General features: G+C 42.7%; 3 protein-coding genes across 7 annotated transcripts; 1 reads left to right on the plus strand and 2 right to left on the minus strand.

Moving 5' to 3' along the window:
• Positions 1–263: 263 nt before the first annotated feature.
• wipi1 (WD repeat domain, phosphoinositide interacting 1) lies at positions 264–11,234 on the minus strand. Of its 3 annotated transcripts, none has more exons than XM_084036504.1 (13): positions 10,882–11,234; positions 8,182–8,264; positions 6,995–7,164; positions 6,548–6,644; positions 6,338–6,435; positions 6,153–6,245; positions 5,069–5,139; positions 4,768–4,875; positions 4,506–4,670; positions 3,506–3,613; positions 3,162–3,301; positions 2,616–2,716; positions 264–1,027 (listed from the first exon to the last, which is right to left on the minus strand). In XM_084036504.1, exons 1-13 carry the CDS (start codon positions 10,968–10,970, stop codon positions 977–979), a joined length of 1,374 nt encoding a protein of 457 aa, XP_083892630.1. In that variant the 5' UTR covers positions 10,971–11,234; the 3' UTR covers positions 264–976. The 3 variants fall into 3 exon arrangements, with proteins under 3 accessions (XP_083892630.1, XP_083892631.1, XP_083892632.1); XM_084036505.1 differs by having other exon boundaries at positions 265–1,027; positions 6,995–7,161; XM_084036506.1 differs by lacking the exon at positions 264–1,027 and having other exon boundaries at positions 1,130–2,716.
• A 1,498-nt stretch (positions 11,235–12,732) lies between these two features.
• Positions 12,733–18,644, minus strand: LOC311031562 (actin-related protein 2/3 complex subunit 1A-A). Its single transcript, XM_084037906.1, has 10 exons — positions 18,516–18,644; positions 17,870–17,991; positions 16,727–16,831; positions 16,321–16,543; positions 16,064–16,171; positions 15,350–15,556; positions 14,919–14,994; positions 14,566–14,756; positions 13,686–13,776; positions 12,733–12,866 (listed from the first exon to the last, which is right to left on the minus strand). The coding sequence occupies exons 2-10, from the start codon at positions 17,931–17,933 to the stop codon at positions 12,861–12,863; spliced, it is 1,071 nt and encodes a 356-aa protein (XP_083894032.1). The 5' UTR covers positions 17,934–17,991; positions 18,516–18,644; the 3' UTR covers positions 12,733–12,860.
• A 642-nt stretch (positions 18,645–19,286) lies between these two features.
• prkar1aa (protein kinase, cAMP-dependent, regulatory, type I, alpha (tissue specific extinguisher 1) a) lies at positions 19,287–26,100 on the plus strand. 3 transcript variants are annotated; one of them, XM_084036849.1, is made up of 11 exons: positions 19,287–19,342; positions 20,494–20,676; positions 20,775–20,945; positions 21,589–21,680; positions 21,774–21,835; positions 21,910–21,956; positions 22,454–22,612; positions 22,702–22,762; positions 22,835–22,956; positions 23,032–23,113; positions 23,233–26,100. In XM_084036849.1, exons 2-11 carry the CDS (start codon positions 20,503–20,505, stop codon positions 23,403–23,405), a joined length of 1,143 nt encoding a protein of 380 aa, XP_083892975.1. In that variant the 5' UTR covers positions 19,287–19,342; positions 20,494–20,502; the 3' UTR covers positions 23,406–26,100. The 3 variants fall into 3 exon arrangements, with proteins under 3 accessions (XP_083892975.1, XP_083892974.1, XP_083892976.1); XM_084036848.1 differs by lacking the exon at positions 19,287–19,342 and adding an exon at positions 19,468–19,509; XM_084036850.1 differs by lacking the exon at positions 19,287–19,342 and adding an exon at positions 19,468–19,509 and having other exon boundaries at positions 20,778–20,945.
• Positions 26,101–26,339: the final 239 nt, after the last annotated feature.

Raw genomic sequence — 26,339 nt, forward strand, 5'->3', positions numbered from 1 at the left:
TAGAGTGCCTCAAAGCTGCATTCTCTCTGCTGGCCATCAGGGGGCGATTCCTCTCTGATTGTATAGAAATCTATAAGAAAATGACCCTATTTCTCACTTGGTTTATTATCTCAGTAAACATGGTAAACATTGTGGTAGAGAAGTGAAAGTTTAAAAAATACAGGAAGAATCATGTCAATTGTTACACTGTAAATCTTGAAATGATTGACCTCGTACTGGCATCACTTATGAACACCCACAGCAACGGAGGTCAGGCATCACAATCTGATCTATAAGCTCTTTTATCAACAGAAACAATGACATAGAAATAAAACCAGATGACTCTTTGCTTTGCATAGGTTCTACTCCACTCAGTGTTTATTTCTTTGTTACTTTCACTTGTTTTGGTCTTGTGCAATTAGCAAAATACTTTGCCGTTTTTACAAATGATAATAGGCACCAACAAACATACAGTACATAGACGCCTTCTGAAGTGTATCCAGGAGGCATACACAGAAACAACGCATACATGTCAATACAATACAGAATAAAAATGACGGATGTGAACTCAAGTATTATTCATGAGATCAAATTAAAATGTTGCTACAATAATGCAACTCTCTATTTGTCAAGTTAAAAAAAAAAACGCTATGAAAACGTGTGGTTAAATATCTGCTCCAGCATGCACCTCACACTTTCATAATCAAATACAAGTTGATCAACTTCCTGTCAGCTTCGACACTTGATATTTTGTAAGTCAACAGCAGCTGTAAGGAAGTTCAGAGGTACTGTTGGTGCTGTGACTAAATCAGAAGTGTCTCTTTAACACAATCATGATGTAACATGAGGACCAGACACTACATGACATCTACTTCTTCGGTCGGCGTTTTGTCAACTTGAACGTTATATTATTTTCTCTCAAGCGGAAAAGACCCAATTTTCTTTTCGCTGATAATCCCACTTGTCTGTCTGTTTGTCCATCTGTCCTTCTACCCATTCACGAGCGCCTGGCCTTGCCACCTCCAGTCCCGTCGCGGCACCAATTAATCTACCAAAACACACAACAGACCCGTTAGTTTGGTCTACAGGTCACATGCAGCTCACGTCCTAGCTTCTGGGTTAGAGAGAAATTATAGTACAAAACAATCCAAACCTTTCAGGACATTTTATTTGAAATATATATATTTAAAAATCATCCTAAAATATAAGTAAATACTGTTAATGCTCACATATATCCATTCAGTATTTATTTTTTTGCACTATTTGTTTTCTTTCTTTGCATATAAGAGATGATAATTAAAAGGAGCAGTGTGTGGGATTTAGTGGCATCTATTGCTGCAGATTGCAAACAGCTGAAACTACGGTGGCCTTCAGGTGACGTAAAAACGTGAAATGCTCTCTATAGCCAGTGTATGGTTTGTCCATTCTGGGCTACTGTAGAAATATGGCGGTGCCACCTATGTAGATATGAAGGGCTCATAAAGTAACACTTTCAGCTGATTTCACACTAATGAAAACACAGTTATCAATATTATATTATATTACTGCTAATAAATACCCCCAAATCGTGCACACTGGCCCTTTAAACAATACATTATAACAGTATTTAAAGTACTACTAAAGAGTAACCAAACCCCCAAACCGCTTTATTCAGATACGATACCAGATACCAACGTATCTGCCATGTGTGTGTCGCTGATTGATTCATATCTAAATATTCACAATTAAGTACAAAGTATTTGAATTCTACATGTTGTGTAAAATATACTAGTTAAATAAAGATAGTGACTGCCCTCTACTGGCTGAAACACAGCTGTTGACATTTATTTTTGCTATTCACTGATCTGGAGTTAGATGACTTGTATGGAGGCAGTTTTAGTCACCAAACATCACCTATAAAAGCAAGCCCTGAAATCACATATGCTAACAGCTAATGCTAACTGGCTAGCATACACATATCCCATCCTTACCTGTACACTCAAATTCACAAATGTTTATAAGAGTTTAAACCGTACCTTGCAAAAGCCGGCATGCTAGCAATTTGCTTTAGCAATTGACGCTGCCGATTAGCATGAGTGCTATCGCTAAGTTAAACACAGTGAAGTCCAGCTGCGCGTTAATGTAGCGTAGACCAAACCCAGGTGGGGCTAAATTCTATAACTGTAGCATAGGATTAGCAAACTAGCTGGCAAACTAGCCAGCCTCTTAATGAGTAAAACCTAATGCTTCATCCACACACTCTTGTCACAGGGTAGAAAATCTAATTCCTACATCCCATCATGAACATAATACTAATCAGCTACTTCTAACAGCAGCCTCCAAAATTGCCGTACAGTTGTTTCAACGCAAACGGAGCCTGAAAGTTCACGGTTTATTGCAGGACTGTTGAAGTGCATCAGTTTTAGCTCAGTGAGCACTGATAAACCCCACAGTGACAATTTGTTGACAATGTGGATTACGTTCAAATAACGTTGTCCTCAGTTAGCTCCCGACTCTCGTCTTATTTGCCGAGCATCCTGATATTGACTTTGGTGGAAAGTGGGGCAGTTAGCTTGTAATCTGTTATGTGTGTGTGTGCCTCTAAAGGTTGGAGGAGAGCTAGCTACAGCTGACGGTCAGCACTTCTGGATGCTCACAGGAGGAAACTCGTTCTCGTCGTCTAGACACACGGGTCCAGCGGCGAACTCGTGTTCGGGAATGACTTCTCCTCTCTTCGCCCCGCCGTCTTCAGAGTAGCCTGGGTAGAAACGGGTGGAGGAGGCAGATGGATCATTAGACATCTGATTGGTCAGGTTAACAACGAATGAGAATCAGATCTGCACACTTTCACCACTATTAAGGCTTCAGGATGCAATAGGTAGGTTCTGAGAAGTGAAGCCAACACTGAAGGTCCTTAAAGTTGCATTCTCTCTGCTGGCCACCAGGGAGTGACTTCACTGTGATTGCATGGTAGTCTACAAGAAAATGACTCTATTTCTGACTTCAATTATTATCTCAGTTAACATTGCAATCTAGTTTCAAGTCGTCTTCAATACAGCGACTAAAAACTAAGATGACGGCGGCTAAAAACCAAAATGGCCCCTTTGTCAAACACTAGGCTATTTTCCTTTTTAAGAAACCACAAACTCAATGAGCTGACCTTCCTGTTACACACAGATGGATGAGCGTCTGCGACTACTAACCAGTGAGGGTTGCCGTGACGGGACCAGAGGCTGGTAAGGCGGCGGTCGCAGCGTAGGATGGACAAGCCTGTGCTGGCCCTGTGACCTCTGACCCTTCGGACTCTGTTCCTTCTCCCTGGTCCTCATCGATACCAAAAAGCCTGACAGGGGAGAGAGAAAGAAGGAAGCAAGAACACAGCAGAGTAAAAGCAGTATCTTTCCATGTGGCGTTTTTCAGACTCAATGAAGCAATGTTTTGTGTTTTACATCCTTCCCAGATGATCTCATCACATAAAAGTATGCATCAGTGTATGAACCGATCATTCTCCCGTCTCCCCCAGCCTGATGCTCAACATATCTCTCACCTGTGTTTGTGGGCCAACATGCACTCGCCTCCATCCAGCGGGTCCACGTTGTAGATGAACAGCTGGCCGTCGGCCGTGGCAACCAGCAGCCGTGGAAGCTTCTGGATCCTGGAACATCACATCGAGGATCCATTTCAGTTTTTGCATTACAACTATGGGAATTCAGCCGCGGCCAGTGAGAGTGAGGGGAAGATTTACACTTTGTCACCCCGAAAATAGTGTTGAGTCAACCACATTTCTGCTCCAGGGTTAAGATGTATTTATGTACATAAATAGACTTTAGTGTATTGCAAATATACTCACAAAGAAATGAACTTTCTTGAAATATATTGAAAGTATACTAATATCATCAAGTATTTTTTTCCTAATAACACCTTTACACACTTTATAATTGCATAATTGCAGTTTAGTATACTGTTGCAAAGCAACATATTTGGAAAATGAATTAATGAATTGTAATAAGCCAGAAGCATAATTGAGCCTAAACTATTACTACAGAAATAATATATTAATGGTATAAGGTTTATATAATTGCTTATTTAATGTCGTAACACAAACAAAGCTCATTTTAATTTTATTAATCAACATACAGTATATATTAGTATAGCTAACCCCCTGCGACCCTGAATACAGGATAAGCGGTAGACAATGGATGGATGGATGGATGGATATATATTAGTACATACCGACATGTACTTAAGTGTACTAAGTATTATTGAAGGTGGTCCATTTTAGTACATATGAGTAAAAGTAGATCTACAATTTAAATTCAAGTAAATAGACTAGTTCCAAAATAGCAAACCTCCAAGTTAACTACTCATCAACTCACTTGAAGTAAACTGGTGATTAGTGTCTGCAGGTCCACTCAAGTATACTAACATTTAATGTAAGTATAGTTATTTTTCTCCAGGGTTCGTTTTAGACTCTCTCTTAAAGTGGTAAAAAACAAAAGTAGTTCTGTGAAGAAGACAAACGCAGGAAGGCTGAGAGAGAAGCTCACATAGCGAGGCTGCAGAAGTTCCTCTGGCCGGATGTGACGAGGTGAACCGTGGCGAAGGCCCGGTCCTGGCTCATCATGCCAGATACCTGAGCGGGGAGGTAGCTGCTGGCTGCCGAGAACATCTTCCCCACGTAGGCCGTCCAGGTGGCAGCCTCGTCCCCTCCACTGCACACAGGACAGCAAGGTCATCCTACGACTACAGTTCTCCTTCAGTGAGTTCAATGTTATCGAAACTGATCCAGAAGATTTGCTGTGTGTGTACCTCGGTCCCAGTGGCTCTAGTTTAAAGATATGCACCGTCTCCGTGTTGCTGGATGCACAGAGGAACTGGCCGTCGGGGCTGAAGGATAAAGAGCTTATGTTGACGTACCTGCAGACACACACACAAAAGAAGCACAAACATTTGTATTCATCAGTGATTTTAAGTGGATCATTTACCAAGCCCACATCTCCATGTGAATGACTGCATGTGTGTTTGGAATCACGGTCTAGATTTTTTGTATCTGTCGCTGTGCGCATGCATCCGACAGTGCAGATGTCATGCAACGTGTTTGAACTCTGACCTCTTCATGCCACGGCGAAACTCGAACAGACGCAGCCCCTCGGGAATGGAGAACACCCGGATCACGGTGCCCTGTGAAAACAAACAGCCGGTGTCAGTGTCACCTTCACTAGGCCACGTATTCTTGAAGCTTCCCTGACACGCTTCATGCCCTTTGTGATGGGCATGGGAATTTATGTATAAAAAAAACAGCATAGATAAGTTTCCCCGGGGAAAATCTCTAAATATAGCATCCTCTTAAACTGATCCACTGGACTGGGTTTTTTTTTTTTTTTTGCATCCACAATAGTACATTGGTTTACTCTTGTGGTACTCCTGTTTGTTTCTCCTAACTCCATCTACTGTAGGTGCTTTGTTAACAGCCTCACACCAGGAGCCAGATGCAGTTAAGTTTGCTGCTCGGGTCGTCTTCTTAGGAGTAAATCAGGAATATTTGGTGAATGTAATCTTAGTCATTTTGCCTGAAAGATGCAGCGAGTGAAAAGTGTATACATTGTTGAATATTTCATAGGAATCTGCCTTGTATAAGAATATCAAAGGTTGAGTAGGTTAATTTGGAAAAACCACAGAGACTTTGTCTTTGAACGCATCGCTGAACTAAACAGTCCTGCCACGGCCACAGAAGATATTTTCAAAAATGTTTTATGTCAGAGCATTTATTGTACTTATTGCTATGTTACGAGGATTTCAAGTAATACAACAGAAAGTGTTTGTGAATCAAATCACCTAGTCAAACTTTAAGGCCTGGTGCTGGAGGGAAAAGTCTCAGAAATCACCAAAAACCATGTGGATGTAAGCGCTGGTCAAAGAAAAATGACAAGGAAAGGTCGCCTGCAAACTCAACACTCTCCTCCCCCCCGGCTGCTCCTTGAAATCCTGTCCATGAAAATCACCAACGGGATCAGCGCCCAGGGACAACCCTGGCGGAGGCCAACACCCACCGGGAACAGGGTGGACATTGTCCACTCACTTAGGTTAGGACGGGTTGGCTCATAGCGATGGCCCATGTAGCCCATACTCCTGAAGTGACTCCCCGAGAGACAGACTCTTTGAAACTAAATGTACCTACTGCAGGTCTCCCTTACCCTCTCTGAGGCGCTGGCAAGCTTGGTGGCCGAGGCGTTGAAGGCGAGGGCTGCCAGAGGGCTGTCGTGAGCTGGGATGGTGGACAATGTGTTCTGAAAGGAAAGCAAGGACGTTATTCCACTCTGATGTAACGTTGATGTGACTGACGACTCTTGATTATTATTATTATGATTATGCTTCTCACCAGATTGTTGGCATCATACAATACGATCTCCCCGATGGTGGCGCTGCCGGGGTACGCCAAGTAGGAGTTGGAATGGTTGATAGAAAGAGCACAGAGACCTGCGAGAGGAGAGGCTTTTTTATTATCCCTAAAAGAGTGATGTCAGTGGAGGAACCAGCTCTCGCGGCGCCACAGTGAGTGTGCGTCGTCCCGCCCGTAGTCCCGTCTCACCTGAGGGGTTGGACGGAGTGTTGAGCAGAGTCTTCAGCAGCTTCATGTCTCTGATGTTGTGGATGTAAATGGACTCTTCAAGGCACACCACGAGCCTCTGCAAGACACGGCAGACCTCGGCTGTTACGGTGCAGCGTGATGCGTTCAGGTTCTCTCGCTCGCATCACTGTAATGCCACTCAATGTAGTGACAACACCATTAAACTACTCCCCAAAACACCTTTTTTCAGCTGAAAACCATCATCTGAATATTTCAATTCCACATGCTGTGCTATAAATACATAGTGACTGCCCTCTACTGGTTGAAACAACACACACACACACACACACACACACACACACACACACACACACACACACACACACACACACACACACACACACACACACACACACACACACACACACACACACACACACACACACACACACACACACCGTGGCTCACCTGTCTGTTGAGCTTGACAGCCAGGATGTTGTTGGGATAGCTGTAGTTGCAGATCTCCGTCCCCTTCTTGAAGTGGTAGATGTTCATGCGCTGCGGCATGGCGGTGCTCACCACCACGACCAGACTGCTGGAGAACAGACGCTCCACGATGTAGACATCTGGGGTCTCTGCTGGGGGGGAACCAGGAAGAGAGACAAACAGGAAGTGATGGGGACGCTGGCCGATAATCAAACTGTTACTTCATCTGATCACTATGATATTTCAAATGCAGCCCAGAAATGTGGCCTTCTTTTCAAACAGTAGACCAGACGTCTCGTTTCAGAGAGCGCTCGGTTTGGCCTACGCGGTCTTGAAAGGTCCTCCAGGACGGACACTGAATTGGGACACAGCTTGGACCTGACCCATGACCCATGAGTGCTGTAATTACAGCCGGTTGGGCCTCGTCTGAACATCCAGACAGGAAAAGCCAGAGTCCAGAGTTCCAAGTGAGCGACGTGTGGTGTGCAGAGAGATAATTACTGCTTCAGGTTACATGAAAAGAGAACTCCCTTCCTCATCCAGTGTGTGTGTGTGTGTGTGGGTGGGTGTGTGCGGTTTGGTTGTGCATCAACATACATGCATCATCATTGTGATGACATCATACTCTGATTTAGCAGAAAGCTGGTCTCCGGCTTCCTCCCACATCAAACCAAATGTTGTGGTGAACTTCACTGTAAGAATATTCTAAAGATGTCTGACAAACAGACTTGAGTCGAGTCCCTTCTGGTGGACTCCATGGGATCTTATTTCAGGATAAAGATGTTTGACAGGCAACGGCGAGAGAGACATAATGTTTGATACCAGGATGTCACATGATTTACATTAACGTTACTTCTTTCTCTTCCCGGCTGAGAAAAGAAAAGAGTCGCTGTGGTAAACCAGCCGATGTTTGTCTTGCTAGAGTCTAAGAAACCTGATTGGTGTCTACATGAAGGTAAGCCCCGCCTCCTCTCGCCCAAATGATCCTGCGGTACAAACTGGCACGAGTGACATGAAGTTAAAAAACGTGCATGGGGAGAACGCCGTATTGATATAAGAGCATGTCTGTGATCAGGCTGTTGTATAATTGACCAGTTTGCATGTGAACTCAAGAGTCTTGTGTTTAATATCTTTTTAGATGTGATTCGGAGTCGGAGCGCCATACGAACCACTCTCATGTATACAGTCCAGTTTTTCCACCGAGGTCAGAGAAAACAGCTTGTAGCCGGTCTTTGTTCCCAGGGCCAGTGACCTGCAACACACACACACACACACACACACACACACACACACACACACACACACACACACACACACACACACACACACACACACACACACACACACACACACACACACACAAACCATCAGTACAACTACAACACATATAAAGCCACTTTTTCATTAACAGACATTGTTAGAATGGAAGGAATTAATCTCTTATTTTATTGCATTATTTTGTCCTTTGTCATCACCTCATCATCTCCTTCCTGTGAAAATATTGCACGTCTTATCTGCTTAATTCACTTATGGAATAATAAAAGCTTTTAATACATGCAATTATTGATGTTTAAATAAGGTGGGGAGGCAACATAAGTCACAAAAGCGAGGTCAAAATATCATCAAATGTCTTGCTCCCCATTCCTTTGTCTGGCATGGTGTGGCGTGGTGTGGCGTGGCGTGGCGTGGTGTGGCGTGGTTTGGTGTGGTGTGGTGTGGCGTGGTTTGGTGTGGTGTGGTGTAGCAACGATTGTAGTGTCAAAGAAAATTAGTAAAACAAGGGAGACGAGTAAAACAAGCCAGACAATTTGCTGTCGCTTCACGTAGACTCAACCCTGTTGACCAAACACATAGTTTAACCCTGTTTGAGTCATCAATTAATTTTTACGCCTGTCATTTGCTTAATGGCCACCTGCGCATCTGCACATTCCTGTCCTGACTTCCTGTCTCGGAGCAGGAGGAAACCTGCAGCATAGTTTTGCTGCCTGTGCAGAACAAACTGATCTGACGGGTTGTTTGATATTTAGTAAAGGATTTAGTTATAATGTTCATAAGGTGCATTCTAATGTCTTCTGCTGCCTGAAAAGTGTGACTGGCATCTGTTTGGTGAGACAGGAAACACACCCCACCCTGTCTGTCACAATATCACCTGCTTATCTTTGCATTACTCAACAATTGTTCACAGTGTGAACTTCAAATCCGGTCTCAAGGCAGGTCTTGAAATCTATTGGTTTCATGTACAGGGACGCAAATCGTCCATTTTTTGAGTCTCTCAGTACAAAACAATATCAATGGAAATTAGTATTATTTTTCATGGTGGAAACATGAATGAACCTAACGTTGGTTTGGTTGTCTCAAACTTTTTTTTTTTTTTTTGTTCTTACAGTTTTTCTCAGTCGCTTTGGTGCTTTTCTCAGATCAGAATGAAAGTTCTCATAACTATTAGTTCAACCTCCACAACATTTAGTCATTTGCACATCATAGTAGCGATTCCTCCTTCCTCTGAACAAATTGCAAATGCTTTTGGACATGTATCAGTTGCTTTCATTTAAAACTCTGCTGTTTTATAACATTATCATTTGCTTATGTCATGTCAGTCAAAATGAACCGTACTAATGGATGCTGAATAGTCATTCCCAATAAAACTAATAGTCTTCATTACATTGCTTGAGTCATTACATACAAAACTGTTGAACTAGTTATCACATTCTGTCAAGTTAATTTTATACCTTTATTAAAAAATGTTTTCCTGGAAATGTCTCCTAAATTGAACAATTGCTCTGAGGTGAACTTCAGCTTCACTCACGAGGAGGTGTGTGAAGTATTAGTTGTAACCAATGACGAGCCACTTGTTCAGTCACTCAGGGATGAATCCCATGAACCCTCACTTGGCAAGCATATATGAAGCAGGACATAGTGTGGACCATTTCTACAAAACAGGGGAAGAGGGAGAAGAGGCCAAATACATCGTCAGATTCCTACTGAAATTAGGGCTACAGTTGTGGACCATGTTGTCAATCACGGCCTCACGATGGCTTAGGCTGGTCGGAGGGTAAACCAAATGTTGGGAGAACCACTGTGAATTGAAGCTCTACAAAAAGGGTGTTTCTTAATGCTAAATGCAAAATGCTGTAGAATTGCTAAGAGCATATACAGTAAAAATGTGAAACATACGTATTCAGTGTCTTGTACTCACTTACTCCCCTAACTACAGCAATGTGTAACTTTACTGTAGTTTTCAAATGGCTGTACCAGTAGTGTATAGTGCTGTCTTGAGCATTTTCAGGTCGTGTCACCGTGTTCTGACCTTTTTTTTCATTGGAAGAAGGAGCTAACTAGCTACCTATCCAGACATCTGTTACAGAGAAGGACAAGCTAGCAAGCTAGCCTTAGCTGCGTCCTCTCTCTTCCTGGTGAGCTGTGACGTCACTTCACACCCCTACTGGGTGTGTTGTCACCATAACAACAAACAATAATCACCATTTTCTTTTGGGCTAGTCACATGACCACTAAGCACAGTTCCCCAGGTCATTGACGTCATCCACCCATTCCCAGGTTTTCAGGCTGCCTGTTGGAATCCCAAACCTGAATCCCAAAAGTTAAACCTGACGCCATCCCTATGACATCATCGTATTTGTTTGTTTTCTCAAACTGGAAACTTCTACGGCAGTGTCTCCAGAAGACGAACGTTGTACAGATTGACAGATACTCAACAGCCTAAACAGGTTTTGGTGTGTAAAATTGGCGGAGTGCCCCTTTAATTGTACGGGGAAGCACCGTTGTGCTCCGAGCTAAAAACATAGCCTTAAGCGTCTGTTCGAGGTGAGGATGAGTGTCTCGTTGGCTCATCCGGTTGTCTGTGTGCTTACGTGGAGTCCTGGTTGAAGGAGGCGCAGCCGAACTGCAGCCCCGGTCCGTCCAGTCGGTCGGGCCCGTCGGCACCCTCTCCGGTCTCCATCCCGATTCCCAGCGACCTCCTTCCCTCCCTCCGCCCTGGATTGGAGGCCTGGGATCGGCTGCACCTCTTCGCTCGATGTCGGCGGAAGACGGCTCCAATGTGGAAGAAATGTGGACCCCGGTGTCGTAGGGTGGTCGCTCCGTGCAGAGCCGCGGGGGTTTCTCCGCGACAACAACGGATTCTGGTTCAGTTCGAGTGCGTGTAAGGTCGGTTATCTGGAGCCTGGAGGAAAAGACGGGGAGAGCAGAAGCAAAACAAGAACAGCTGACAGCACCGCGTCACACCTTCGCCTCTTACGATTGGCTGGTAGTGAAACCGTGTTGTCGCTGGCTTCTGTTTCGATTGGTCAAACGCGCAACGCGTTCTGGTTGGCTGTCGGGCTGTGTTTGCGTCCGTCCATTCATGTAACGTACTCGTATACACAACACTGTCGCAGCTGGTCATGAAATATTTCCACTTATTGTGAATTAATTCAACTGAGTGTATTTCAAATCACAAAGGAGAGAAATTAGAGAGAGAGGGAGAGGGGGTCATCAGGGAAGGATGTAGCACTGACCTGAGATGTTTTTATTAACTCACTGTAACACGTGGTACATGAATGTTTTCTGTCATATGGATGGAATATGTTGTAATAATCTATTGTACTTCTGTCCATCCTGGGAGAGGATCCTCCTCTGTTGCTCCTCCTGAGGTTTCTTCCTGTTTTTCCTGTTTAATGCGTTTACATAGAGTTTTTCATTGTTGGCTGGAGGGTCCAGGACAGAGGATGTCGTATGTTTGTGGTAAATAACTTGAATTGTCTCACTTTTCTGACACATCTTGGCACTGATGTGTCTCAGTCAGCAGCCTCCGGTCCTGAAAAGTGAAGCCAAGCATTCTCTCTGCTGGCCATCAGGGGGCGACTCCTCTCTGATTGCATGATTTATTACCTCATTATACCTCTGAAGATGAGTTTATGGATTCAATCTCTAGTTTCAAGTCTTCTTTAATCGAGCATGCTCAAATAGACCATAAAGCAGGGGATGCTTTAGGGCGGGGCTACCTTGTGATTGACAGGTTGATACCATTAAAATAGGTGGTGTAATGATCAAAATTGGAGGATAACTCATGGTATGATTCTAAATTACAAGCGTGCTCTGACTGCTGCCAAAGCAGATTATTTCTCTCGCTTTTAGCTCATAATAAACATGATACTAGATTTGCCTTTGACAGTGTAGCCAAATGTACTCAAAATCACGACCGTTACGTCCGTAGAATCTGCAGTGTAATATTTATATGTTGAATCAGTTGCCTTTCTCCTCATCCACATATTATCGGTCTCCCTTAATCATTGTTTAAGCTGCTGTCAGCTTCTACACCAACTAGCTGCCTCCTCAACACACTGCTAAACCTTTTAAAGATCTCTTCTGACACCTGCCGTGCTTAATATTGTTAATAAGTGATTTATGACTGGTATGAGACTGCTGTGGTTAAACCTTAATCCACGGTGTCTAAATAACTATCAGCCAGTCTCTGACCTTCCATTCTTTTGCACTGGAAAGAGTTGTGTCTCATCAGCTCTCAGATCATTACATAGTTATATTTTAACCACTCCACTGACACTAAACTGATGAATAATCTTCTTAATGTGGAAACCACCTCTGCTTTCACTGGATCTCAGAGAGCACGCACTTTCAGAAAATATAAAGCAGGAGATTATCTTTTCCAAGGAGGAAAATCTCCGGTGACAATACAAAAATTTGATGTTATTACATGGCATTCATTTTTTTTATTCAAACATTTTTATTGTCAATTATCACAATGTGCTCACATTGTTTTTCAGTCACACAAAGTGGCGGCAGCTCTATTCCACGTGGCGGTTGGGTCCGGCCTCTGGTAGTCTGCAGCGTCTCAATGCTGCACAATAAGAGCACAAACTATGTGTTGCTATGTGTTTGCATTGCAGCTGAAACAGTCTCTTGAATTGCATTATTCATAAAACACATTTCACAACCCTGGGGGAAAATCAATATACTAAGTACATTAAATAGCATGTACCTGCAGACACACTAATCATATATTTACTTCCAGTGAGTTCATCAGTAGGTAACTTGGAAGTTTGCAATTTCGAACAACTCAATTCGTTCCGAGTATCTTTTAGTTTTTTGAAAATACTTGGTCCTCTACCAGCACATGTCTGTGTATGTACTAATATACATGTTGATTGATTAAATTTAAGTGAGCTTAGTTTGTGTTCCGAATATATTTATAGTGTATTGAGTGACTTACTAATATAAAAGCATACACTTATATTTCCATAAATAATGTTTCTTTAGAATATTTTCAATATAACTTTGAAAATATAAATATATTTTTTTAATACACAAAGTATATTAATTTCACACCCGGGAACCATCACTCAAAGGTAATTTAAGTGGGTCCAATTAAATGACTAATACTAGAATTTCAGTGATAATGTTACATATCTCCCATTTCTCCCTGTTGATGTTTTGTGGATTTGGAAATCAGATTAATCACCTATAATAATGTGTGAGGACTGAACTGGCATAACCATAACTGTGACTCACTTCCATCAAAGGCATCAAAGAAATATGTGATTATATGACATTATTTGGGCAATATCCACTTCAATGACTGTAAAAACACTCCAATAAAAACACAATCAAGCAACTAAATGACGGTTTCATGTTCTAAGACAAAGAGTGACACGCGTACCTTAAAATCCCACATCACCATGGCTCCATCCAGACCCACGCTGCTGTACTTCTCCACTTTGGCTCGCTCCCCAGATACAACACACAGTTGCCTGCAGGACACAACACAACCCAACAAGAGCTGGACTCTCAGTCTCACGGCCGGTTGTGAAATAGTCACAAAATACAATCGATTTGTTTCATCTTGTCCATTTTTTGTGTCTCTCCGCACAAAAACAATGTCAATGTTATAATTAGAAAAGTTAAGGAGAGTTAATTAGGATCCTTTTTCATAGTGGACAAGTGAATTAAATGCATCCATGTGACTATGCAGTGTCATACATTTACCTTCAAAGAATTGGCATAAAATCGGGTATTTTACTTCAGGTTGCAGTTATTCTAATTTCTCATTCATTTTCTCATTGATATCATTGTTGTATCTTATATATTTATCTTGTAAACCTCTGTTACTTTCTTTATCCTATTTGTAAGCATGAATATTACTAAATCGATTACGAAACTGAGATTTGGCTGGGATTAGCTGGGGTTAGGAGAGTCTCATTTGTGTGTGTGTGTGTGTGTGTGTGTGTGTGTGTGTGTGTGTGTGTGTGTGTGTGTGTGCGTGTGCATGTATAAGTCCTGTAATGTGTGTCACTGTATTTCTTTTTTCTTTTTGACTTTGTATTATGTGTATCATTTTATGAAAGGACCCTTCGAAAATGAGATGATTCATCTCATGGGGCTATCCTGAATAAATAAATTCTAAATTCTTATTAACCAAACCATAAAGTGACCACATGGCTGTGCTGTTGGATCCAAACGTTTCCATTTGTTTTGTAGTCCATGACCTCTGTTGTAGAGGTGACGATGCTACTTTCAAGGGGAACAGCAGGGGCACTTACGAGATGCTGTTCTGGTGAAGGGTGTCCAGCTCGTTGCTTTCGTCTTCGGTGGCCCTCTTGTCCAGGTTCTGGAAGTGTCTCATGGCTGACATGCTGCCCTTGGACGTCTGCTTGGGGATGTCCAGCTTCTTCACGAACTCCAGGACACCTGGACCTTTATAGGTGTACTGGTAGGGGCAACAGTCATGACCCTGAGGGGAAAGACATCAAGGGGAGAAGTAACAAAGTATCGGATCAATGTTCAAGTTAATAACAAAAAGGCTGACTAAAATCCTACTTTGTTCTTGATTTCTGTGAGGACTTTTGATAGATGTTATACGTTATTGTGACGGTAGAGAGCAGGAGATAGTTACCGCAGCAACAAGCTCAGTGGGGCTGACATAGATCACACTCAGGAGGGGCAGGCGGTTGGTGGTCAGCTGGGTTACCCTGGATGAACAGAGGGCAGAAAGGTGGCAGTGATCCCATATCACCCACTTATAAGTTGGAGTCATCTGCTTACAGTTAGTTATGATTACTCTTTTGTTGTGGAATGTGTCTTATTGTGTCAAAACTCTACAAACAAACCAAATAAGACAACACTTGGAGACAAACATCTTCCTTCTAATTCATTATGAATTACATGTTTTTAGTGACAGTTAAGTTAAGCTTTAAATGCTTTTGTCTAAGCATTCACTTTTAGTCTGTAAGCAATTGCAAAAGACTATAATCATTAAGCAGATACTTCATCTCCATTTGAGTTGAATATTATTATGGAACACACTGGCTTGGCAGCCGTACTCACTCCTTCCCCTGGGTGGCGTCGGCCACACTGATGCTGCTGTTGTGGGCCACCCAGGCCAGATGGTCTCCGCTGGGAGAGAAGGAGACGCTGTGCACCCAGCCTCCACAGTCCTTATGCTCCAGCAGCACCTCACCAAAAGGCATTTTGGCTCCCCAGGCGGTGGGTCCAGGCTTGTCCTCGATGTCCTTGATGTAGGCTGAGAAAACCCTGAGAAGCATGGAGTTACAGTTGTTCAGCTTCGTTCAGTGGATATATTAGTATTAAGGGTTTAAGGGATTTTGTGATTTTTTTTTTAGGCAACAAAGCCAACATTAGGTTGAGACAACAAAACCAGGTTTAGTCAACAAAAAACAATGTTAGGTTTAGACAGCAAAACCAGGTTTAGACAACAAAGCCAGGTTTAGACAACAAAACCAAAGTTAGGTTTAGTTAGGTGCAGAAAGCCTGGATGTACTGAGTGTTGAAGGCCGTATCCAAAGACAGAGAAGGTTCCTTTCGATACCCAACCAGTAATAGCCAGTTCAAACTGCTGCCTTCTGTCAAGCCATACAAAAGTATCAACTCTAGTTTGTATAAAAGGATGTTTTATGAGAGAAAATGGAAAATGTGAACGGACAATTATCCAGAGCTGAAGTGTGGTTCTTTAGGTATCTGTTTGGAGAATTAAGATTCCGGTCTGCTTCGATTCCCTGTCGTCAATGTTTTGATAGTCACCTGCAGTATAGGTCTGCTGAGCCGGCCGCCAGCAGGATGTTGTTGGGATGCCAGTCCAGACTCAGGACCGTGGAGCGAATGGCCTTCTTGATGTGCTTACTCAGCCACCTGAAATCAGGTCAGAGGTTAGAGAAAGACAACTTTGTTTCCAGCTGTGTGACTGGGCGAGGTATATCATCTTGGCCTTCAGTACCAACATCAGTGAAAGTCTGATGTACAAAGCAGGAATCGTTCTGATTGGATCATCTATCGCTCACCAGTCATTCTCCTTCTCAAAGTAGCAGACGGAGATGAGGCGAGCTCCGCTGCCCAGGGCGAACTTGTTCTCCAGCGGCGACCACTTCACACAGGTGGCGGCACGGTTGATGCGCACCAGGACAAGGGTGGGCTTCCACGCGCCGTCCTTCAGAGTCCACACGTAAGCGTTGCGGTCCGAGGCACACGTCACGATGCGGTTGGACTCCGGAGCCCAGTCGATGCCTGTGAGACATAACCACGAAGCTCAAGGATCACATGGATGGATGGATGGTGCAGTACTTCCTACTAGGAAATGAATCACACCTTTGCTTTCAAGTCATGTATCTTAACTGTGTGTACGATATTGTGGAAATGTAAACCACCACCACCACTTGGGTCAGTGTTGGCTGGTGTAAGTGACAGAACCTGTGACTCGTCCACTGTGCTCCGTCAGCTCATGGATCTTCACCCATTCTTTGCCTTTCTTCTCATAGATATTCACCACGTTGTTGTTAGGACTCACTGCAATTTCTGTGGAAGGAAAGGTGAGGCATTTGAACAACTGCATGATATTCACATGATAACACAGAACTAGTAAATAGGACAAGGTCTTCATCTGCCCAGCTACACCTGACGTTTTGTTGTGTGGCATTAGAAATATTGGATCTGAGGGTGGCAGTGGAGGAAAGGCCAAGGGTGTTGCTGATATTGATATTGATTGTAGAAAAGTGGCACACAGTTTTTTGACTGTGCTTGGTCATCATCATGTGCAGGTATTGGTTTTGATTTTGTCATCAAATTTATTGAAAGTTACCATCGACAGTATATAAGAAGTGGATGTAGTCAAGGTGATGTCACCCGTTGGTTTGTGGAGTACGGTTTTGAATCCTCAAGTTCGGCATTTCACCATCTTGAATTTTTGCAACCAGTGAAGGAAGTGACCATATTTGGACTGCGGAGGAGCGACTGCTGGATCTGATTATCACAACAGAGCGGCAACCTTACTGGATCTGGATCCATCTGGCTTCTAGTATGAGGCTGCTAAGAAAATTAGCTTCATAATTCAAGGTCATTTTCTCATAGACTTCTATACAATCAGAGGGGAGTCGCCCCCTGAAGGCCAGCAGCAGAGAATGCAGCTTTAAGGACTTTCAGCATTGTATTTCTCTTTGCCTCCTGGAAGTGACGGTAACAAGCTGGACACTTGAGGTCAAATAAATCACCATGATGTTGAAAATATTGGGAACATTTTGCATTGTTTTTGCTGAGCGCATTTCTGAACAGTGAAAGTGCAAAAACAGCAGTCGACATCCTGCAACTGAAGTGCAGTTGGATGCATGCAGTAAAGCTCTCCGAGTCCATTTCCTGCATTGATAATCAGATTCCCTGACAAAATGAATGCAATTAGAGGAGGGAGAAAATGTATCTACATTCTGCCTCGCAAGCGTGGTCCCATCCTATATCATAAATAATGAAAAAGAATACTGCACATGTGCACATATGTATGTGTAATGTATGTGTAATGTAAATGTAAAATGACCTAAATGTATGTTACTGTGTTTCACCTACGCGTCCTGTCTTTGTTCCAGGTGTGGCAGGAGAGCGGCTCCAGGCCAAAATTGTAGAGCGACATGTCTGAACGGAGGCAGGACAGGCTGCTGGAATGTGGCTGCTGATCTGCAGATGTGTCGCTGCAGATCCCAGGGTGAGATCAGGAGGAAAAACATGGTGGTTACAGACAAAGCACTACTAGTTTGTTGTATTTGGGTTGAGAAATGACATGATCTGGGAATTTTTAGATATTAACGTGACGGATACTTGGAACTTTGGTCCTAAGAAAGTGGGTATGTTTACTTTTTGATGTGTAAGAGTTTTGAACTGACTGTACGTGAGTAACGACTGTGCCTACACCTTTATCAGGTGCGGCGAACACTGTACAAACACACTTAACTCTAACGATGACCTGAAAACGAGACAAAGAGAGTTAGTTCCTCACAGATTGAAAGGATTGGATACTTCCTTGGACTGTTACATAGTAAAAAACATTCCATGTGTTACTTTCGGGTCATATTTGCCTTTTCTATGCCTCATCAAACAGAATAATGGCTTTCCTAATGTAACAGCTGTATGGGCCAGACGGAAAGCATAAACCAGTTTTAACAGCAATCACAAATGGAGCAGGCTGATTAGAATTGATCAAAACAGAGTTACTTACCTTTGCTCTGTAAATGCGGTGGGGTTGGGTTTGTTGTGGTGGTGTTAGAGGTGCAGGGCTGTATTCGTGGACTCTGGGCAGTCGACACGAATGAAGCAGTGCAGTCTGACTGGGTGAAGGAAGTGACTGGTATTATTGAAGGGAGTGAAGGAGAGGTGGGTGTGTCTGCTAATAGCTGTTGAGCCGGCATCTTGGAACAGGTCTGTTGTGATAAACCACCAAACCTCTAGTTGGTAGAGAGATTGGCTAATATATACACAACAATATGTGTGTGTATTAATGTATATATATTTATGTAGATATGTGTATATTTATGTGTGTAAACATATATACGCATACACTCATATAAATATATATATATATGTATGTATGTCTATATGTGTAAATGTATGTACATATGTGTAAATACATACCTGTATTCACATAAATAGACATTTATACTGTATGTGTGTACGTGTTTATACACAGTATATATATAATATTAGAGGGTGTTTTTTATGTATTTATATCATTATTTTCTCAAGAAAAGGTGACAAAATAGTGACAAATGATCTTATATATCATCTATAAATATAATATATAATAATCTAACGTAAGTCACATTTAGGCTCTCCAACCTTATAAATAATGTTGTTATGGATATGTTACCATATAGTGAGGTTGATAGACGCTCTTTCACTCATTTGCATCTAAAGGCTGCAACAGAAGAAGTAGCGCTCTCACATAGTTTTCTGAGGGGGCACTTTTATTGTGAAAATCCAGGCGGAAGTGGTGTTTTTCTGCTGTCAACAAGATAAACAATCAGGACACACGTCATTTCAACGTTGGTAAGGATTTTCATGAAGTTTGCATTGTAAATAATTAGTTATCACACTTTTATCGGTGCATATATTCAAAGCTCGCCACTTCTTTATGTCTGATTGGGTGTGTTTCCTCGTTGTTTTGGTACGGAACTGCGGGCGCTAACGATTAGCTCGCTAAGCTAACTTAAGTTGTTGATATCAAGGAAATCACGAGAAGCCCTCAGGTGTTCATAACAGTATATGTTCATAAGCATCGCGTTGTCTGACGTGTCATTTATAGCTAGGTGGGGGCAGCTACGTGGTTTCTTAATTTTACGCAGAAATAAAGCGTCAGCCAGATGAAAGTAATGTTAGCGAACTAGCGCTAGTTAGCTAACTGTTTAGCACGTCGCATTTGGTCAACGCTAGCTAACGTTAACCTACTCGCTACCTACTCTATTGTTACGTTAGCTAAAGGTACTTGCTCTGTGTGTGTTTGGGTGGGTAACGAAGTAGTGTGTTTTCTCTAACTTCAACTACTTTTTTTTACTTTATTATCTCAGTAAACGTTATAAACATGAGTTTATGGTCTCAATATCTAGTTTCAAATCTAACAGACCAGAAAGCAGGGGGTGTTTTAGGGGCGGGGCTACCTGGTGATTGAAAGGTCGCTACCAATGCAGACGGCTACTAAGATGACACTTTGCTGTAAAGTTGACCTGAATTATGAAGCTAACTTTGTTAACAGCTTCACACCAGAAGGCAGATGGATCGAGATGCAGCCAGGGTGGCACTCTGCCGCTTCTGTTCATCTGTCATATTGTAAAATTAAATTAAAAAAGAATTGCAAAGGTGCAACTCCAACTTTACAAATGTTCAGTTTCATTCTAGTGAAATATCCTGCTCCAATCCGTTTGTTGCTGTTTAACCTTTAAACAATGTTTGTTTTTTTCACAGCGGTCACAAACTGTTTACTGTACACACAGACAATGAGAAAGTCGAACCCAACCACTGCTCCGATGAAATCGTTGACCGCAATTATTTGCATGACAATTAAGCGCTGTTGCTTTCTCCTCTTCGTACTCGGCATGCTATTTGTAACTTCCAACCATAGGTCAAATTTAACTCCGGATGCACATCGATTCAGAAGGCCGCTTCCTGATTCGTCACTGTGTTTCCTTCTCGTCTCCTTCCAGGTCACAAAGATGTCATCGAGCGGTACGAGCAGCGAGGAGGAGCGGAGCCTCCGAGAGTGTGAGCAGTATGTCCAGAAACACAACATCCAGCAGCTGCTCAAGGACTGCATCGTCCAGCTGTGCACGGCCCGGCCTGAGCGGCCCATGAGCTTTCTCAGGGAGCACTTCCAAAGACTGGAAAAGGTGGATGCTGGCACGTTGAGCAAACCTTTTCAACTGACACATATTTGTTTGATTCACTGAACACAAATACAAGCAGGTTTTGTGTACCTGTTGCCCAGCAGGAGGAGGCCCAGCAGATGGCTTTGCAGCAGAAGTCCAGCTCGCGGTCAGACTCCCGGGAGGACGAAGTGTCTCCCCCCATGAACCCTGTGGTGAGGGGGCGGAGCCGGAGAGGAGCCATCAGTGCTGAGGTGTACACTGAGGAAGACGCTGCCTCCTATGTCAGAAAGGTCCGTGGTCAAACTCGTTTTTCCTTCACACACAAATTAATATTTTACTTTAACTATCAACCAATCAACTACCACCCAACTACTACTGTGTCAGTTGAAGTTCCTCAGCTTAATGTTTTCGTCCTCCATGTGTGTCCCCATGGGCTGATAAGAAGATTTTATGTATCCTGCCAGAATAATTGCAATTCACGATATTATCCCAATAATCAAATCATGTTCAAATATGATTTAAACTCTTAAAATGGCACAAAAACACACTGAAATCACCTTTCCTATTTTGTTCAGAAACAAATATCTTTATTTCATCACAGATAAAACAACTTTATTGAGTGAAAAATAATCAAATAATCTTGAATCAGATGACCAAAAATCATATATCAAATACATGTTTTTCCCTATATTGTTTAAATCAGTCATCTGAAATAAATTAATGAATGGACCTATTTATTTAATCAACTCTATTTACATTTATATATTTATATTTACATGTATTAATATATTTAATGCTTCTTTTATTTCCGGATTTGTTTCATAGCCATATTTGTGTAAACCTAGCAATATTGATTGTCAGTCTGGTATATTGTAGTTTTAGTATTCACTGAAAAATGTACATGAAGAGTCTGAAGAAGCTTTTTCACCCAAGGTGATCCCAAAAGACTACAAGAGCATGGCCGCCCTGTCCAAAGCCATGGAGAAGAACGTGCTGTTTGCCCACTTGGACGACAATGAGAGGAGGTAAAATTAAAATGTGGGCCCTCAGACTGAAAAAGGTTTCTCTTATATCAGTTTGATGATTAAACGATCATTTTAAATTTTCTGTCCCTCCAGTGACATTTTTGATGCAATGTTCTCCGTCAACTACATTGCTGGAGAAACAGTCATCCAACAAGGTGAGTTGACACATTTTATGTGATGATTGTTGCGTTTTTCTTCATTCATTGACTCTTCATTGCTCCTGTTCTAGGTGATGAGGGAGACAACTTCTACGTTATCGACCAGGGAGAAATGGACGTAAGGTCTTCTCCTTATATTTGGAATTCTGGGATCATGGGCCAGTGTTATTACGAATATAAAAATATGCTTTTGCTTTCATTCCACACGATGTGGCCGATTGCTCTGTGGAGTTTTGTTTCAGCTTTTTCTGATGCAGCAATAACTTCAGAATTTAACTTATTCACACCAGACGACATGAAATTTGCGTATTCGCCTCATTTGCTTCTATTTTCATCTTTGCATTGACTTTGTATACAGTAGCTAAAGATTTGCTACATCTTTGGTCACTATAATAAAGGATGTGACATTGGAGGTATTGCAGATTTAATGTAATTAAAAAGTAAAAATAATGATTACTACGGACAAGATAAACACTGATGGTGCAAAACCATTCCAGCAAAAGGTGATTTAAGAAGTAGAAATAGGAGAAAAGTGATTCCTATGTATACAGACTAGGAACATTGGATGTCAAGTCTAAAGCTGGTCCCACGCCTCCGCTCTCTGTCTCCTGTTAGGTATACGTGAACAATGAATGGGTGACGAGCATTGGCGAGGGAGGCAGTTTCGGGGAGCTGGCTCTGATCTATGGGACCCCTCGTGCAGCTACAGTCCAGGCCAGGTCTAATGTCAAGCTGTGGGGCATCGACAGAGACAGCTACAGGAGAATACTAATGGTGAGCTGTGCAGTCCAGGAAATGACGAGGCCGACCACAAAGAGGAAACGGTGGAAATGTTTGTGTGAACTTCTTTTTTCATTTTTCAGGGAAGCACTCTGAGAAAGCGCAAGATGTATGAGGAGTTCCTCAGCAAGGTGTCCATTTTAGGTGAGAACTTCTGTCCTTCATCATGTTGACTAAAGTGAAGCTGTCACTGACCTGAGTGCTGCTCCTGAACAGAGTCTCTGGATAAGTGGGAGCGTCTGACGGTGGCTGATGCGTTGGAGACTGTGCAGTTTGGGGACAGCCAGAAGATCGTGGTGCAGGGAGAGCCTGGCGACGAGTTCTTCATCATCCTGGAGGTACGCGCCTCGCTTTTCTGAAAAATGCTGTCGATTTCTGGGATATGTAGTTCAGTGTCTTTGTTGTGCCATTAGGGGACAGCAGCGGTGCTACAGAGGCGATCAGAGGACGAGGAGTTCGTGGAGGTCGGCAGACTTGGACCCTCAGATTACTTTGGTATGACCCTGTCAAGCCCTGTCAAGAAGCACGGCGTGGATTTAAAACAGCCAAATATATTTAAAAAAAATACCATCAGCAGTCTCATATCTGTGTGAACCTCATTTTCTGTGTCCCAGGTGAGATCGCCCTGCTGATGAACCGGCCGCGTGCCGCCACCGTGGTCGCATGCGGACCCCTGAAGTGTGTCAAACTGGACCGGCCCCGGTTCGAGCGAGTCCTGGGTCCCTGCTCTGACATCCTGAAGAGAAACATCGAGCAGTACAACAGCTTTGTTTCTTTGTCTGTCTGAGCTGATCGGCACTCGAGGCCTCCTCTCCCCGACTGCAGGGCCCACCAACGCTTTATTTTCTTACTGCTACACTTTCACTTCTGTTGCCACATGACTCCCGACAAGATGTCTTTAGTGCATCTGTTGCTCCTCTTAACGCTTTCATTTTGGGGTATGGACTCAGTCAATTTGTTTCTGAGAAGGGAAGAGCTTTGAGCCGTAAACTGTAATCCTACAGGTGTGTTCACACCAAACGCAAAGCAGTTTTTATATACAAAGTCAATGTTAAGACCTGGTGGTGAAAATGGCGGCAATGTGTGAAATTCACATATTTGTGCGAGAGAAAAAAAATGTGCATGCTGCTATGTCGGGAAGCCTATCAGCGTTGAGATTCTCCTCCCGTCGTCCCCTCGTTGCTGAATCCTAAATGGGGGAAACAAATGTAGTCTCCTGTGTCTGAGGTCTAGATAGTAGCTCACATGAGTCCAGAGACCAGACCAGACTATGTGGAGGAACCAGAGACTGTCTGTGGTCCAAACAAGGTCTCTGCTGTATTTATGTCTAGATGACCTTATTTGGAGTGTTGATGGAGCAGCTACAATGTTAGCATAGCCTAGCACCCATCAACCAGACTCCATTCAGAAAACAAGCATTTTAAAAGTAGTTAGCTTGTGGTCTTGCAGACAGACCTAACAAAGCATGATTTCACACTTTTTACTGGTCACCATCATTATGGAATTATTTCAGCATCCTTTTTATCTGGTTATTGCAATTAAATCACAGCTAAATAGTTCATTTTGGGTTCATCCAGCTGTTGGTTTCTTGCTAGTTTCAGTGAATCCAGCTTGGTGAAATTCACCGAGCACCTCTGGGTGACGTCATGAACCCAGACACGACGGTCTTTGGTTTCCTGACGTATCTGTAATAAGTTACCAGAATCGAAAATTGGCTTTGCGTTCGGTGTGAACACAGCGTAACACCAAATAGATCTTTTTGTGCACTTTGAAAGTGGAGCTGACATGACATAATGGTGTGTGCATGACTGACTGTGCATTCACGCTGATCACTGTAGCTGATGTAAAACGATGATTGAAATGAAGACTGGAAGTCAACAATGAGAAATGACCAACCCAAAACACAGTCACATAATCAGTGTTGAGTTTGAATGCACAGTCGCTCACCGAGCTTTACTTTTCCGATGGTTAAGCCAAAAGGTTAATGCGTTCGCCATTGCTCTGTTTTTATTTGTGGAGATGTTTCTGGCGAGGCTAGAGAGGATCCACGCCTCCCTCAGGATGCGGCGATTTCAAGCAATGCACAATTAATTTCCAGTTAAAACATTTTCGTCACTTTTCTTTTTGTGTTTTTTGCGATTTTCCATTTACCCGCTGCTTATTTTAACTCTTATTTGATCTCTTCTGTTTAACAGATCAGCTCCTTGCCAGGTCCTAGATTTGATTTTATTGTTTTAACATTTTATTAGTTAATTAGTCTCCACGTTTAGTCTGCAGTGTGTGTTAAATGCTGCAAACCCCAAACCCCCTTCACTATGTCCAGGTGTCCCTTTAACGTCGTGTGCTTTTGTGTCGTTCTATTCACACTCTGTTACGAACCTATATATTCACAGTAGAGGACTATATTTTTTGCAGAATTTGTGATATACAAATATTGAATCCAAGAGATGATGTTCATATGCTGTTACGTTCACTGTTGAGGGGCGTCATTTAAGGGGGTACAGGTACGAAAAAGGAAAAAGGCTCTTTGAAGATCAGAGTTTTTTTGCAGGAAATATAGAAGAGACGTGACGTCGAAACCGAGCTGGTTCCAAATATGATACTGCCATGTTCATATAGAGAGGCTAAGTCCCGCCCCTTCCTGTGTTCCCCAAGCAACCTTATTTCAGAATAAACATGTATTGGAGGAACAAACCAATGTGTTACAATTCAAACGTCTTTCCGTTGACTACGATGCATATTGTTTTGGGAACCGGGTCCTATGGTGGTCCACCAGAAGGGGGCGGGACTTAGCCTCTGTGTGACGTAATAAGTGTCCTCTTTTGTTTGAACCCCCCTGTGCCTGTAAACACCCACAGCTTTTAAAACTCTGTGAATACATGTGTTTTTCTACAAAAACCCTTATAGAAGGAGCCAAATTTGTAATGTTGTCCAACCAGTTTATCTGAAATGTCAAACTTTCCTCGGATCAGAAACGGGTCTGGTCAAAGAAGAGGTTGATGATTTGATGCAAAAGTTGCATCGCTAACACTTCCTGCCTTCCGCTCGTTGCCGATGCTTGTCACGTGTGGATTGTGCCGTTTCCTTTCACCTCTTCTCTATATAGCTCACTGCTGTGCACTGGCCAGTGTTTCCCATCTATTATGTTTATCAATGATGTCTTACTTCAATAGTGTTGCACCCACGTGTACAGTATGGTGTCATTTTGACTCAGTACTGTATTTTATTTTATTTTTTAGACTTTATAGTATTCCTGACTCACTAGGTGGTCCAACAGTCAAACTCGCTGTGCTCCGTCAGTGTTTGTGAACTAAAAGGAGGAGCGTGCTGTGAGTCTTTCCAGAGGACCATTCTTTTCTAGCGTTTGTGTGCCTTTATTCACATCGACTGGAGTGACCGTGCTTCACTGTTGGTGTGTTTTGGATTTCTCTGTAGGACATCTCCCTACAGCAGGTCAAGCAATAAAATGATCAGTGTTTTCATGGCGTTGTTTTGTTGTTGTTGTTGTTGTTGTTGCCTAATAACGAGGCCCTGAGCTGGTACCCCAGTTACTCTGGAGAAGGCAGGGCAGGTCATTCATTTCAGTTTGTCAATTTAACCCTTCTGTTATACTCAGGCTCAATTTGACCCTATTCAATGTTAACATATTTATCTTATATCTATAACATTATTATTATTTTGCTTGATATTCAGGGACTTTTCCTGTTTGAATGGGGGCAAA

Source organism: Eutrigla gurnardus (genome assembly GCF_963514095.1).
Source record: "Eutrigla gurnardus genome assembly, chromosome: 20".
Taxonomy (NCBI): Eukaryota; Metazoa; Chordata; class Actinopteri; order Perciformes; family Triglidae; genus Eutrigla; species Eutrigla gurnardus.

Bases quoted from the DNA above. Each gene is read 5' to 3' on its own strand.
- wipi1 (XM_084036504.1), bottom strand. From the start codon at position 10,970: ATGGAGACCGGAGAGGGTGCCGACGGGCCCGACCGACTGGACGGACCG. The intron at 4,876-5,068 runs GTCAGAGTTCAA...GTGTGTCTGCAG, and splicing joins TTTCGCCGTGGCATGAAGAG to GTACGTCAACATAAGCTCTT. The intron at 2,717-3,161 runs GTTAGTAGTCGC...GTTTCTACCCAG, and splicing joins CGTCACGGCAACCCTCACTG to GCTACTCTGAAGACGGCGGG.
- prkar1aa (XM_084036849.1), top strand. From the start codon at position 20,503: ATGTCATCGAGCGGTACGAGCAGCGAGGAGGAGCGGAGCCTCCGAGAG. The intron at 20,946-21,588 runs GTCCGTGGTCAA...TTTTCACCCAAG, and splicing joins CTGCCTCCTATGTCAGAAAG to GTGATCCCAAAAGACTACAA. The intron at 21,681-21,773 runs GTAAAATTAAAA...CTGTCCCTCCAG, and splicing joins TTGGACGACAATGAGAGGAG to TGACATTTTTGATGCAATGT.
- LOC311031562 (XM_084037906.1), bottom strand. From the start codon at position 17,933: ATGTCGCTCTACAATTTTGGCCTGGAGCCGCTCTCCTGCCACACCTGG. The intron at 16,832-17,869 runs GTAGGTGAAACA...TTCCTTCCACAG, and splicing joins CTGGAACAAAGACAGGACGC to AAATTGCAGTGAGTCCTAAC. The intron at 14,757-14,918 runs GTAACTATCTCC...CTTTCCCCTCAG, and splicing joins CCACTGAGCTTGTTGCTGCG to GGTCATGACTGTTGCCCCTA.